The sequence below is a fragment of the Lissotriton helveticus genome, chromosome 7, assembly GCF_964261635.1.
Source record: "Lissotriton helveticus chromosome 7, aLisHel1.1, whole genome shotgun sequence".
NCBI lineage: Eukaryota > Metazoa > Chordata > Amphibia > Caudata > Salamandridae > Lissotriton > Lissotriton helveticus.
In genome coordinates, this window is record NC_136068.1 from 1,597,893,332 (window position 1) to 1,597,907,197 (window position 13,866).

Genomic DNA, 13,866 nt, shown 5'->3' on the forward strand with positions numbered 1-13,866 from the left:
GGCCATAAACCTTGAGCACGAGGTAACAGAGTTAGTGGGTAGGGGGCTGAAACATCTGTACGGCAATCAGAAAACGATATGGGCCTACTTGGCTGCCTGTGAGATGCCGTGAACCCTAAGCGCCCCAGGGGTGCCAGAATTACACCCAGTTGAAACAAAAACAGTCCAGTGTCCCCTATCCCTATGCATGGGGTGCCAGGAGCTTTGACAGCCGAGCATCAGTTAAGGTCGCTCGTTCTTGGCACACTGTCTAATATCGTCACACATGTTGGCTGGTTAGGGCTTCTGTAGACGTCAGGGGCCATTGTTAAGTTACGGCACGTTCAGCACCATGGAGGGGGCTGGCGCTGTCCGTGGTGCTGACAGCGGTTGCAGTAAGAGTCTTTGGAGCACACAGGGTAATAAGAGTCTTTGGGGCAACACAGGGACGGTGAAAATAGGGCTGACACAGCCGGAGCCTAGGATCCAGGAACATACGTGAAAGGGTCTAAATTCCGAGCCCTTTCTCAGGCTTTGTGGAGGCCTTAACCCTTTGGTTAAATGAAAAACCTTCTTTGCCTGTCATCTGACTTCTCAAATCCTAACCTTACTTTCAGAGGCCGATTTTATGTATAGCCTTTAAACCGGTATAGCCACAGACCTCAAGGTCTCGCTCTACTGGCTCATTTTAGGAATTTTTCCGGTGTATTTTTTTAATAGTAATCAACTGGATAGCGATAATTAGTGTTAGTGACGCCCTGTGTCTCACTATATCTGGTACCAACATGCGCATCAATGTCCTTGAGCTAAAACTTCGAGTGCGCGACCACAGCTCCCACTGGGTGGGGGGTTCTGGAGCCCTGGCTCCCCACTGCTGCCCAGGTATCCAAAATCCTGGGCCAGGCAGTATGGAGATCCTGCAGCAATCCCAACGCCTAGGTGTTCACCAACATCAACAGAATCTAGAGAAGAAGCTGCCAGTATGAGAATGGGTCATCTGGCTGAGCAGGGTAGCGCTGAGAGGCTGACCTGTCGGGCACGGTGCCCTCTGAGCAAAGGATGGTGGGTAATTACCTGCCAACTTCAATAAAAGCCAGTATTTACCTCTGCTTCAAAACTCCACCACTGTCCCCACTGTCTGATGGTGGGAGTCTCCTGTGGGGGTACTCGGGGAGACAGCTTTAAGATAATTCTCTCGTTTTGTGCTTCGATCTCGTAAAAAACAAGCGTTCTAATTCTGGAACAAAACCGGTTTAGATAACCCTTTCACTATAAAACTGTCTTTTCTACTACCAGAGAGGTTAAACGAAAGCTAAAGTTAAATATGCAGAATTTTAGTCTAGACTACCAACTTTCCCACTTACCTCATTTTTTTACCATTGTGAAGACTTCTCTTTCGATTCCACTAACTCAATCGAGATGAGCGAACAAAGGCAGTGTTGGAGAATGGCATAGGAGTTGAAAAGGTGTGGTCTTAGTGGCTAAAGAGTGTTGCAGTTGTGGTCAATTGTCTTAAGAGTGGTGGAAATGTGATATAATGGCTTAAAAGTGGTGTAGATGCCCCCCAGCCCACGCCATAGCAGAATGGTGGCTGGTGCTTAGACTGGCTCGCCATGATGGAACAACCGGTTTACTAGACGCGGGGATGCCCATAAAAGCATACTAAGATCCTAGGGAGGTAGAGGTCGTTCTATGGGCTTGAGACAAATCGGTGCACGCGCATAAAAAGATGCATCGATTTGGAAAGTGATGGGGGCTGTTTATAAACCGGTGAGATGAGCATATTTCAGGTAAACGGAGAGGTTATGTTTCTGCCCACGTAGGGCTTGGCGCAAACCGCCAGGTGGCAGATGGGTGCCATGAAAAAAGACCATAAGCTTACACAGACTACATGGGGGTGTTTCCATGTAAGTGAAGGAAATCTGTTGTAGCACCTACAGGGGAATGAAGGAGCTAGATGCACACAGGTGACATGGGACTGTGTGCACACATACACGATCGAGACAGGTACACAGGGAGGCTTACGTACGTAGGCAAACGCAGCTCACCAGGTGCACACCTACTTGAACACTACTATGTGCCTCAGCTTGCTTTTGTCCGTTTCATTTGGAGGGCACAATTTGAAACTTGGCAAATCCAACTCTTGCCTTCCATCCTTTTGATGTTAGTAAACGGAGGACTAATAAACTGGGTGTTAGTCGCTTTTACATGCATATGTATATCATAGAATAATAGAAAAACATATATGTGTGTGTCTATACACACATACACACATATATATATACAAATTATCATAACCTTTACAATTTCAAAGTATACACATTTTGTTGACCACAAACAAAATGTTTAACACACATATATAAGAATAATAAATAATTAAACAAATACAATAATTATAAATTAATATAATTTAAAAGAAAACATTCTCCTAAAAAACAAAAATAGAAAAAATGTAAATGAATAAAAAAAACATAGTGGACAACATAACAGTATTTGCTGCATGAACACAGACACTTGTCGATTAATCCTGCTTGCTAGCCCAAGCCCTGGACTGCAGCCTAGTCCCAGTCATCACTATGAAAACTCAACTGTGTACAAGTATCCTAATCTCAGCTGTGTGAACTATTCCTTTCTTATCTGTTCTCAACTAGCTCTTCTTACCTGGGTTAATCTGCCCCCCTCGCATGTGTACTGAACAGCCCTGGTCACTGTGCACCTGGCCATCTCTCACATGTCTGCACCATGCCCCTACTTAGTTTGAAATAGGGCAACGTGAGATGTTTGGGTTATCCTACCCCTTGCATCTGTTGGTATCTAGTTTCCATCTCACGTATGGGCACCACCAACAGGTAGACCCAAGTGCAAATCGTTTCCATTCATGTGCATACACCGAAATCCCTCTAATATGCGGTGGGCGCATAGCACAGTCCCCTCTAACCTGTAATCACCAAACATTGATTCATTCATTTTGCCTTAACCTCTTGTTTGTTTACATCTAATACCCCCTCTTCTGTGTTCATCTAGCCCTCGCTCACCTGCTCATATCCCTTCAGTCCCAGATTCCTCCCAGGCTTAGCATTTGTGTAAACTAGTCCCTCGCGCGCCCATTGTCATGGAATGGATGCTGTGAAGGTGTTGTCAAGTCTCCTTCTCGATTGCCCGCAGAAAGGGCTGCTCATCCTAGGAGCCCTGGTGCCACCATGTGCCTAATGGTGCCTGGGAAAGTGTTTAGTTTCTCCTTAAGTTGTCCCCAGTGAGGAAGAAAATGCCACAGAGGGCAAAAAAACCTCGTTAGCAATCTTGATTAAAAATAAAGGTGATGCGGAAGTAGATAAGCAGGGTATGAACCGCTCCCCCTGACATCAAACAATGCAAAGTGAAGACATGCAGTACAAGAACCAAAAGGAATTCATGCTGCCTGGAGCAAAAATCAGGGACAGAAACAGCAGGCAGTGGGCAATTAACATGACAAAAAAGGAACCGATGCTTAGCGATGCACCTTTCCCTTGCTAATGCTTACTTTATATATGATTGGGAACCTCAGGAACCAATATCTGGACTGAACACCATCTTGGAAAGGACAATTTATAACCCCTCTCTCCTCTCCTACATGCGGTTGACTAAGCATATGAGGAATGAGCCCAAGTGTCGCCACTTTCGTCCAGTGCAGAACTCTGCAGTCCTGCTCACGCTCTGACCAACCGAGGGTCATTGCAGGTCATGGAGCACCGCTCCAGATGACCGCATCTTCAGAAATGATGGAGGAGCAGTTTAGCCCTGCAGATGCTCAGCCACGCGCTGGGCTCAGCATCCTGGACCATGTTGCATGACAGTGCAATGAGTACACCATTGTCCTTTGAAGCACATTACTTATGGTAACCTCTCGGCGCATATGTAACACCAACATACAGCCAGAACTCGAACCCCTTTGCATTTCTTACACTTGTGCACACTCTTACTCTCTCGCATTTCTACACTCCTAGAACCATTTCTTTACATATATCTAAGCCTTTATGAACCACTGCCGGTCACTGTGGGGACCTTGCAGTGCCTTCAGCCTCAGTTCCAGAGCTCTCAGTCATGGCCCGTTATAAACATCCTCCCACAACCTGGCTCGAATAGACACCTGCAGACGAACCAGTTCACCGTTCGCACAATACAAGATCAATATGTTGCATGAAAAAACTACAAAAAACAGCAACCTGGAAAAAACAAAAACACCTAGAGAGTAAATTAAAGACGCACTTCTGAAACATACACAAAGAGCTACCTCACCAATATGGATTATCTTAATGGTTTTTACAGTCATTGTTCAGATGTTGTGCCTAAGAAATCGATCAGTATTTACCTGCAAAAGTACAACAATAGAGGGTCCCATAGGGACACGTTCGACAGTCAGTTTTTAATCACTGCAAACACAAGGAGATGATGGATGGAGCGCTGAAACTTTTCAGACACGCAACCCCAGTCATAGATCTGTGTTGAATCCTTCATCATTCTTTAACTCACTTCACCACCCCAGTTCACCTCCAGCCATATGCAACTCAGTCTTGACCCTGTTCCTCATGGGAACAATCCAGCCCGAACTGCCAAGACAGGTCATCCCTGGAACGGAAACAAGCATCCTGGGACCTGTTTCGGGGTAACACCCCTTATCAGCCGGGCTAGCCTGAATCCAGTGGCACAGGGAGCAAAGGACCCATGTCTGGGCATACCCTGACAACTTAGGGAGAACACAGCAAACACAAGGAGATGATGGACAGAATGCTGAAACTTTTCAGACACTCACCCCCAGTCACAAATCTGGGTTGAATCCATCATCATTCTTTAGCTCACTTCACCTCCCCAGTTCAGTATCAGCCATATGCAAATCAATCTTGACCCTGTTCCTCATGTGAACAGTCCAGCCCAAACTTCCAATCCAGGTCTTCCCTGGACCGGAAACAAGCATCCTGGGACCGATTTCTGGGTAGCACCCCTCATCAGCAAGGCTAGCTTGAATCCAGTGGCAAAGTGAGCAAGGGACCCACATCTGGGCATACTTTGTCAAATTAGGGCGAACAAAGCAAACACAAGGAGATGATGGACGGAGCAACGAAACTTTTCAGACACTCACCCCCAAACACAGATCTTAGTTGAATCCATCTTCATTCTTTGGCTCACTTCATCACCCCAGTTCAGACCCAGCCATATGCAAATCAGTCTGACCCTGTTACTCGTGGGAACAGTCCAGCCTGAACTTCCAAGCCAGGTCTTCCCTGGACTGGAAACAAGCATCCTGGGACCGGTTTCGGGGTAGCACCCCTTATCAGCCAGGCTAGCTTGAATCCAGTGGCAAAGTGAGAAGGGACCCACGTCTGGGCATACCCTGCCAACTTAGGGCGAACAAAGCAAACACAAGGAGATGATGGACCGAGCACTGAAACATTTCAAACACTCACCCCCAGTCACAGATCTGGATTTAATCCATCATCGTTCTTTAGCTCACTTCGCCACCCAAGTTCAGACCAAGCCACATGCAAATACGTCTTGACCATGTTCCTCATGGAAACAGGCCAGCCCGAACTGCCATGCCACGTTGTCCTGGGACTTGAAAGAAGAATCATGGGACCAATTTCGGGGTAACACATCTCATCAGCCAGGCTAGCTTGAATCCAGTGGCAAAGTGAGCCAGGGAACCACGTCTGGGCATACCTTGCCAACTTTTGGCGAACAAAGAAACACAAGGAGATGATGGACGGAGAGCTGAAAGTTTTTTCACACTCACCCCCAGCCACAGATCTCGGTTGAATCCATCATCGTTCTTTAGCTCACTTCTCCACCCTAGTTCAGACCCAGCCATATGCAAATCAGTCTTGACCTGTTCCTCATGGGAACAGTCCAGCCCAAACTGCCAAGCCAGGTCTTCCCTGAACCGGAAACAAGCATCCTGTGACCGGTTTCGGGTAACACTCCTCATCAACTGGGCTAACTTGAAACCAGTGGCAAAGTGAGCAAGAAACCCACATCTGGGCATACCCTGCCATCTTAGGGACAGCAAAGCAAACACAAGGAGATGATGGACAGATCGCTTAAACTTTCCAGACACTCACCCCCAGTCACAATTCTGGGTTGAATCTATCATTGTTCTTTAGCTCACGTCGACACCTCAATTCAGACCCAGTCATATGCAAATCAGTCTTGACCCTGATCTTCATGGGAACAGTCCAGCCCGAACTGCCAAGCCAGGTTTTCCAGGACCATAAACAAGCATCCTGGGACCGGTTTCGGGGTAACACCCCTCATCAGCCAGGCTAGCTTAAATACAGTGGCAAAGTTAGCAAGGGACCCATGTCTGGATACACCCTGCCAATTTAGGGCAAACAAAGCAAACACAGATAATGGGGGGAGCGATTAAACTTTTCAGACACTTACCCCCAGTCACACTGGGGTGGTTAACCCCTTCGGGGCTGATGACGAGCTCAGCTCGTCATGGGCGTAACCTGCGCTACGCGGATGACGAGCTGATTTCGTCACGTAACGCGGGTTTTTTTAAATCGCAGCGGGAAAACCGCTAGCGCGCATGCAGTTAAGTGAGCCAAAGAGCGATGATGGATTCAACCCAGATCTGAGACTGGGGGTGAGTGTCGGAAAAGTTTCAGCGCTCAGTCCATTAAACCACACTTGGTTAGCTTTGCACCTCCATCGTCTAACCCCATCTCAGAGAAAACGTTTTTAATTTCTTGTGGTTTGGTCAAGGCTGTATAGTATCTGGCTGCCCTGTACTTGACTAGTGGCTGAGTGCTGCCACATAGCACCATCCACAGGTGACACTGTCAGCCAGTCACAGCTTTTTAGCCAATAGCACTTTGAAGTGTGAGATACATTGGGCCTTCTGTAGAGTTTGGCAGGTGGGCTACTCCTCGTATTACACGTGCATTATACACTTATGGCACTTGTAATATGGCTGAAGAGATATTCACCACATTTGGACAGAGTAACTCATCTGCTGAACTCTGCGTAAGGCCCATAGTTTTGATTTTCTCATTTTAGTTATTGACCTGCTAATGCCAATATGAGGCTCACAATTGACTCACACAGGCCAACTTGAGGTGTAAGGACGACCCCTCAGCTAAATGTAAAGACCGAACACAGACATTCTTGTTTGTCTGGGAAGTCCAAATGTCTACAAGGATTAGAAAACACACATTCCTGCGATCTCTTTATCATATGTTACCAGCTAAAAGTAATCAATTAAAATGTCTGAAGGGTTTAGACAACTGGATTATGTCAACCTTTTAAATAACCCTGCATGCCACCTATCAGGACCGTTGTAAGCGATCTGAGTCACACTAAGACACACTAGTCTATAGGGAAAGGGGGAGAAATTTCCAACATGCCGGTGCCTCTCTAGTGTCGATAAGGCTGGAGAGAGTCTGTCAGGCAGCCATTTTGCCAAGTCTATAAATCAAAACCCGCATATTTCAAATCGGCCCATGTGCAGCATGCAACAAGGTCAGTCTACTGTATGCAGCCCCTTTCCTCTCATTCGGTGCCACTGGCACTGCTCAAGGTTGCTGAGCGCCCCAGGCCATGTGTGACTCCTTGAGTCAGACCTGTTTTTGATACAAAGCCATATTGCATTCTGGGACTTGTAGTTTCTAATATCATAGTATGTTGAATGCAAATCCCTGCACATTACATAATTCAAATTGACGCTTTGATAAGTGTGATCAATTGTCTAAGGAACAAATCATTAAACAGTTATCGATTTTTAGCGCACAGAAGCAGCTTCTTCGCAGTACGAGGCGCTCTATAAATCAGACAAAATAAATGAAAAGGCGCCTTTCTCCTGAAGTCCACAGATCACCGAATAATCGCTGACCCACCCACTAACAACTCACCAGAGTGACCATCCGCAGGGTCCGTGCTTGTGCCCCCAGCTGGGCACCAGCCAGAAAGAGGATGGCAGCTGCGAAGGGGGCCAAGAGAGACTGGCGCCGGGACATGGTGCCGGTGGCACGGGCGAGGAAGGACTCCTCGCTGACTAGACGCCACAGGATAGTTATACCGTGGGCTCCCCTGCTCGCCCACCCTCCTCCTGGCACTGCCCGTCCTGCTGACTGGCCACAAAAGGCGTGTCTGTGTTCGCCCGCCGCGGACCGCACGAGGAGGCCCCGGCGCACGAGCGCGCGTGTGCCCGCCGTGGCACAAACACCTCCTCGGCGCGTCTGGCGCAACCCTTCATTTCCCTAATCTGTTTGGGTGATGAGATTCTCGGTGATTTGTTTGTTGGTGGATAAAAGTGTTTTTTTCTACAGAAAGTGAAAGTTAAACGCTTTGTTTAATTGCTCTCAAAACATTGCGGCTCGATGACGCACGTGGCCGCCCAAGCAGTAAATGCCGCCATTTTAACCCATAACTTTTACCCGCAGTGGAAGCCTACCCGAGTAGTGTTAAGGAAAGGAAGGCCACGGATGCGTGTAATTATTGGATCGCACGCGTGTACCTGCCATAAGGCCTCACGTCACGTGCCATTCACCCAAGTTCAATGAACATTTGTGAGATATGGGAAATTTATGGGCCTCTCATTACGTTCTGCAAGGGGGAAGGGCGTCATTTTGAGATATGCCACTGACTAGGATAGAGTCCCATCTAGCCCTGGGTAGTGTAGGCGCCTGCCTCAAGGAAGAATCCTATTCACGACTACGGTAAGGCATTTGCTGCCAATAGGCTCACTGGGCCCTCTGTGACGTCACACCTGCCCCATGATTAGGGTTACCACTTGGACTAAGGCAAGCTTTCAAATTCATGTTTCAAAGATGGTGTCATGGGCCCTTATGCAAGAAAGTGTTATGCCCCCTTCCCACTGCCCCCTCCCCGTCTCCATTTTGAGAAAGTAAAAGGTGGCCAAAATTGGTAATTCAAATCCCTTGATCTCTGAGCTATTTGATGGCTACGTCCCTGGCTTTCACATGGACACTAAAAAGCGAGTTCGCTATTTACGTGTCCACGGTTGTCTCCCTTAAGGCAAGTAGGTACTAGTTCCACTCCCCATGCCTTTTCACGTTTAAAATAGAGGGCTGCGACTTTTGCAAAATGAAAGTATTGTTGTGCCTGATAACAGTATATCTTCACCCCGCACTAACACAATACTACCACTGTTTGAGAAAATGGGCTCTATTCAGGGTTGTCACTTGACCGTTCTTTTACCGACTTGACCGGTATTTAATGTCCTGGCTGGTGGAAAAATTCGAAAGATCACCTAAAGTCCTTTCTTCTTCTCAATACATACGTAGAAACACAACTATAAAAAGAAAGGACTTTAAAATGTGTTCTAGAACTGCATTAATGAATCATGACTTGTAGTTAAAGTAAACAAAGGCATTTCATATAAAGGCCTATTTAAGTAAAATGTCCGGCCACTTGCAGAATCTTAAAACAGCAACAAATGGTCTATATGTTTTTTTCAGTAAAGGTGGTAACCCTAGGCCTATAGAAGGACGACATAGCCAGGCTGCACTAAAATGGGAGCCTTGAACTCAGACAGAAGCTCTCTGCGGGACCCTTGGCTCCAGGAACAGATCCCAGCATGGTGTGTATGGAATGTTCTAGATCTGACTATAGATAACGAGAGGGAAAAGTTGGTGGGTGCGTGGGTCATTAAAAAGGAAAGTTCATATCTGCCCATTTTACACACACCCTGTAGTATAGGAAAGTGGTCTTGCATTATGCATTTGTTTCATTGCATTTGTTGTCTAAAGTTCTTCATTCTAACATCCTTCCAAGACCTGTCCACAGATTCCTACTGATGAATATATTACACAAGGTGGGTCTTCAGATATCCACTTAAGACCATGGGGCAGTTTATGAGCAGGCCCTGGTTGGGTCGAACTGGGACAGAAAATAGTCCTGGATACCGAAACAAAGAGGCCCATATTAGCCAATCAGATAGGTAAGAAATTGGCCTTCATTTGCAGATCAGGGCAGTTTGAACTTGTAAAGACACAGCTGCAAAGGTGTTTGCAAAGTAAGGAAACTGCATGCTTTGTGTTTGCTGCAGGCAATGTTTGTGGTAATATCAGGGAAATCAACAGTAAAAACTGGCACACCCGACCATAAAACAGATCCACAAACCGCTCCATACCAGCCCGTCTGGCACTGCCTAGCAGCCCTGTAGGCCAGTCTGCTGTAGGACAGTAACTGCTGACAGGAAATCCTCCTGCACATAGTGTTGTAAATAGCATGCTATTATTGTACATTCTTTTGTAGTCTTTCTACAGCTTTTCTTCTGTGACTCATTCATGGAATACTACTGTGATCTGTAAGTTATGATCTCATCTTGTTAATGTTCTAGTCTGGTCAGTTGGACTCTGGTCAGCTGGTGGTGTACATGTTCAGTTACCTGTGCTGCAATAAACAGAAGAAGACAACTACTCTGCAAGTTGTATTGAGCCATTATTATTTACAACACATAGCATGGAGTATTCCAGAGGGTACATTGAGTCAAAGGAAGATCCCTGGACTGTGTACTATTTTCTCTGCAGCTACTGACTTCACACACATCAATCATTCAAAATATCACAGTTGTTATTCAATGTCAAGCCAACACAAAAATATGACGTTTACAGTCTTTATGTTTTATTAAAATCTTTGTATCCAGGGTTAAAAATCAGACCTTTGTCTGTAATACATAAAAAACAAATTTGTTATACACTTTTGTCCACTCTAATACACAAGAACATGTAAATATACCATTTTGCAAATAAACAAAACATTGATAAGAGAAAAAAGGCGAAATATAATCCTAAAGGTTATACAAATTATAATCAGTTAAGTTCCACACATTTTTTAATTTTTTTTTATATATAATAGCACACAAAGACACAAAAACCCCTATCAACCATAGGTAATGTGTGTTCCCTATTCTTGTTTTAACCTGACCCAGTATCCTCTTGCACATATGAAACACAAAAATGCGAATGGTAGTCAAGATCACAGTATCCAAAATCCAGGTATATCTGTTCTCTGTTTGGGATCTGGCTGGGTTCTATTATATTGTGCGTCGACGCGTTTCGGTGTTCTCACTGATATGTGTACACCTTCTTCAGGACCGCAATATTCGTGGGGTTCATCAATATTACATATCCTTTTCTGTGTATGTAAAACAATGAGATACAGTTAGAAGGGAGCTTTCTTTTCTCTACTATACCCTTTATTTTTGGCCTTGGCACCCATTATACTAACCATTCTGGCCCTAAAAAACTCTATGTGGCCATTCCTCTTTTCCCAGGACATCTATATTGCCCGTTAGGACATTACCTGTATAACTCAGGGAAACATTTCTCTAACATAATTTGGTGATATTATAAATAGAAAATCCGCATAGTTGCGACAATGCCTCACTTCACATTTAAGAGAAGAGTCCCTCCGTTATATTTAAGTGTTGGACTCATTTTATTACACACCTCCATGCATCCGTTTACATTCATTCACACACTTTACTCACATTGTAGGGAAGGGTAAGAGTGTTGACTTCCAGACAAGTGTATCCTTTTCGTAATAGGTCTCCCCTGTAATGATGAGACAGGTAGAGCTTCCTGTAGGGTCAAATTACACTTTCTTAAATAAGTGATTTTCTAGATCCCTGACATTACCTATGTATATAGATTTTGTTGTTACCTTTTTTTTGATTAGGGCGTCGAATAATTCCCTTCTCAGAACAAGAATGAAAATCCTATTTAGCTCCTCTCTCAAAGATAGTATGCTTCTTGTCTTTTGTTGCTAGAGGTATAGGGGAAAAGAGATAAAAGGAGAATTGCATCTTTCCTTATACTTTTGCTCTCATTGTATGTTATTGGGTACATTCATTATTTATTTACCTTTCTTATTTTTAGAGGGTGCCTTGTGATCTTCTTATTTGGTTTCGTTCATGCACTATTCTTAGTCTTGATATCGGTTAAAATTGTTTCTATAAACAATGGGTGAAAAGTATGATACTACGATGTCCCTCTCTTGTTTTTGCATTAATAACATTTTTTCATGGACTGACTCCTACCTTGAGTAGATTAAAGATCATGGCATCGAGGTATAATGTTTTTCCTTCAGCGTACCAGTGAACCGGATATGTTCTGTAGAGGAATAGCAAGAATGTCCTCCGTTATTCTATCTACCTTTCTGCATCTGTTTCGTTATACATTTCTATCCCATCATTATGGCTTACATGGGCATTTTACTATTCTTAATTTAAATATATGGTCAGCGAGTGATGTTTGCGTCTCTCTTCGCCCCATTTGGGGTTCCCAAAATAATGATCAGGTAGGTGTGATACAGAGTGAACCCCCCGTTTAGTGCTGTTCATCTCTCTACTCAAGACCTTGATGTGTCTCCCTTATTGTTTGACCCCCATGGTCTACACATCCTAGTGAGACAAAAGGGCCGATTTTTTGGAGCTGTTTAGCTATTTAAAGAAAAGACATTTGTTTCTTTTCCCTCCTTTAAACGTCCCGTGGATATATAAAGACACCATGGAAAAAAGCACCGCCTGACGGTGACATTACACGTCTTGCCGTTTCAACATTTTTTGCCCTGGAGCCTATACGGCTTTTCTCTACATCCAGCCTTCCCCTAGCCCCGAATCCTACTCACCAGAATATCGGATGATCCGCGCGTCTACCTCGTCTTTCCACTGTGTTTCTAGGAAGTTTCATCCTGCTCTATTTGTAGCGTGCCCGGACCTCCGATATTATTTCCCGGTGTGTATGGTTATTGCGCGCATGCGCATATCACCAATGTCAGTTGATTTTGGACACCGCCATCTTGGAGAGTGTCCGCTCTCTGTAAGATCGCTACTAAAAGACGATTTTACATTTGTTACCTTTCTGAGTTGTGTGTAAGGAATATATTCATTTCAAGTGTGTTTCCTTATGTAAGTTATTTATTTAAAGTTGGTTCATTTTCTAATGGAGTTACTTTTTTGGGAGGTGTTCTAAGTTGCACATATCGGCTCTGTGTTAGTTTTGAACGCCGCCATCTTGAAACGTACAAGGTCGATATTTAAAGGTAATTTTATACTAGTATCTATCCATATTCTGTACACAATATGTAGTCCTTTCAAGTATGGATTTTCTTAAGATTATCTAATTTTCCGTTATTGGTTTGTCTAATAGGTTTGGAAAACCTCCATCTCAAGATGTATCGATCTTCATTAGGGTCGCTGTTTAAAGGCCGTTTAAAAATGTTCCCTTTCCATAATATGTGGAACGATATAATTATTCAGAAAGGGGGGTTTCTACTTCTCTAAGGTCACAATTTAAAGGCCATTTGACGAAGTTCCCTTTTCATAAAGTATGGAGCAATATAATTATTCAGGAAGTGGGATTTCCTTATTTAAATTATTAGATTATATGCTATAGGGTTATCTAATGATGTTACATTTCCAAGGGGGCTATATGGGTTGCCTACCTCCTTTGGTCAAAAATAAGTTGCATCCTTAAATAAGTGTTTCCCAATCCTCTTTTGAGTTCAGGCCGAGTTTTATGGTGTTAAACTTAACGATATACCATTGTTCTTGTAGTTTACGTCTCCTTTTGCTGTCTCCCATCCTAGTTTGTTCTATTATTTTCTCCAGGATGACCCACTGTATGTCTTGAATTTTGTGTCCTTTCTGCCTCCAATGATTTACTAGGGGTGCATTTTCCTTGTTAGTTCTTATTGCTGATTTATGTTCTCCAATTCTCAGTCTTAGTTCCCGACCTGTTTCACCAATGTATCCGCAGCCACACGGGCATAGGATCAGATACACTATATTTTTGCATCTGCAGTTGTTCAGGGTGGTAATCTTATGTCTGGCCGTATTTAGGGTGACTTCTTTGGTTTCTAGGCAGTGGTCACATATGCTACATGAGC

The 13,866-nt window shown here is 44.4% G+C and overlaps 1 protein-coding gene across 5 annotated transcripts in view; it reads right to left on the minus strand.

Annotated features, from left to right (window-relative positions):
* The window catches only part of LOC144770568 (testicular acid phosphatase homolog), a 206,595-nt gene extending 193,853 nt beyond the window's left edge, over nt 1-12,742 (minus strand). For 2 of the 5 annotated variants that reach the window (XM_078655201.1, XM_078655200.1), the window contains exons 1-2: nt 12,607-12,721; nt 12,017-12,089 (exon numbers count right to left, since the gene is read on the minus strand). In XM_078655201.1, the coding sequence (XP_078511327.1) occupies nt 12,017-12,037 (21 nt within the window). In that variant the 5' untranslated portion in view covers nt 12,038-12,089; nt 12,607-12,721. Of the gene's footprint in view, nt 1-11,840; nt 11,930-12,016; nt 12,090-12,606 lie in introns of all 5 variants that reach the window. The other 3 variants (XM_078655203.1, XM_078655204.1, XM_078655202.1) reach the window with 3 other exon arrangements.
* Between the last annotated feature and the right edge of the window lie 1,124 nt (nt 12,743-13,866).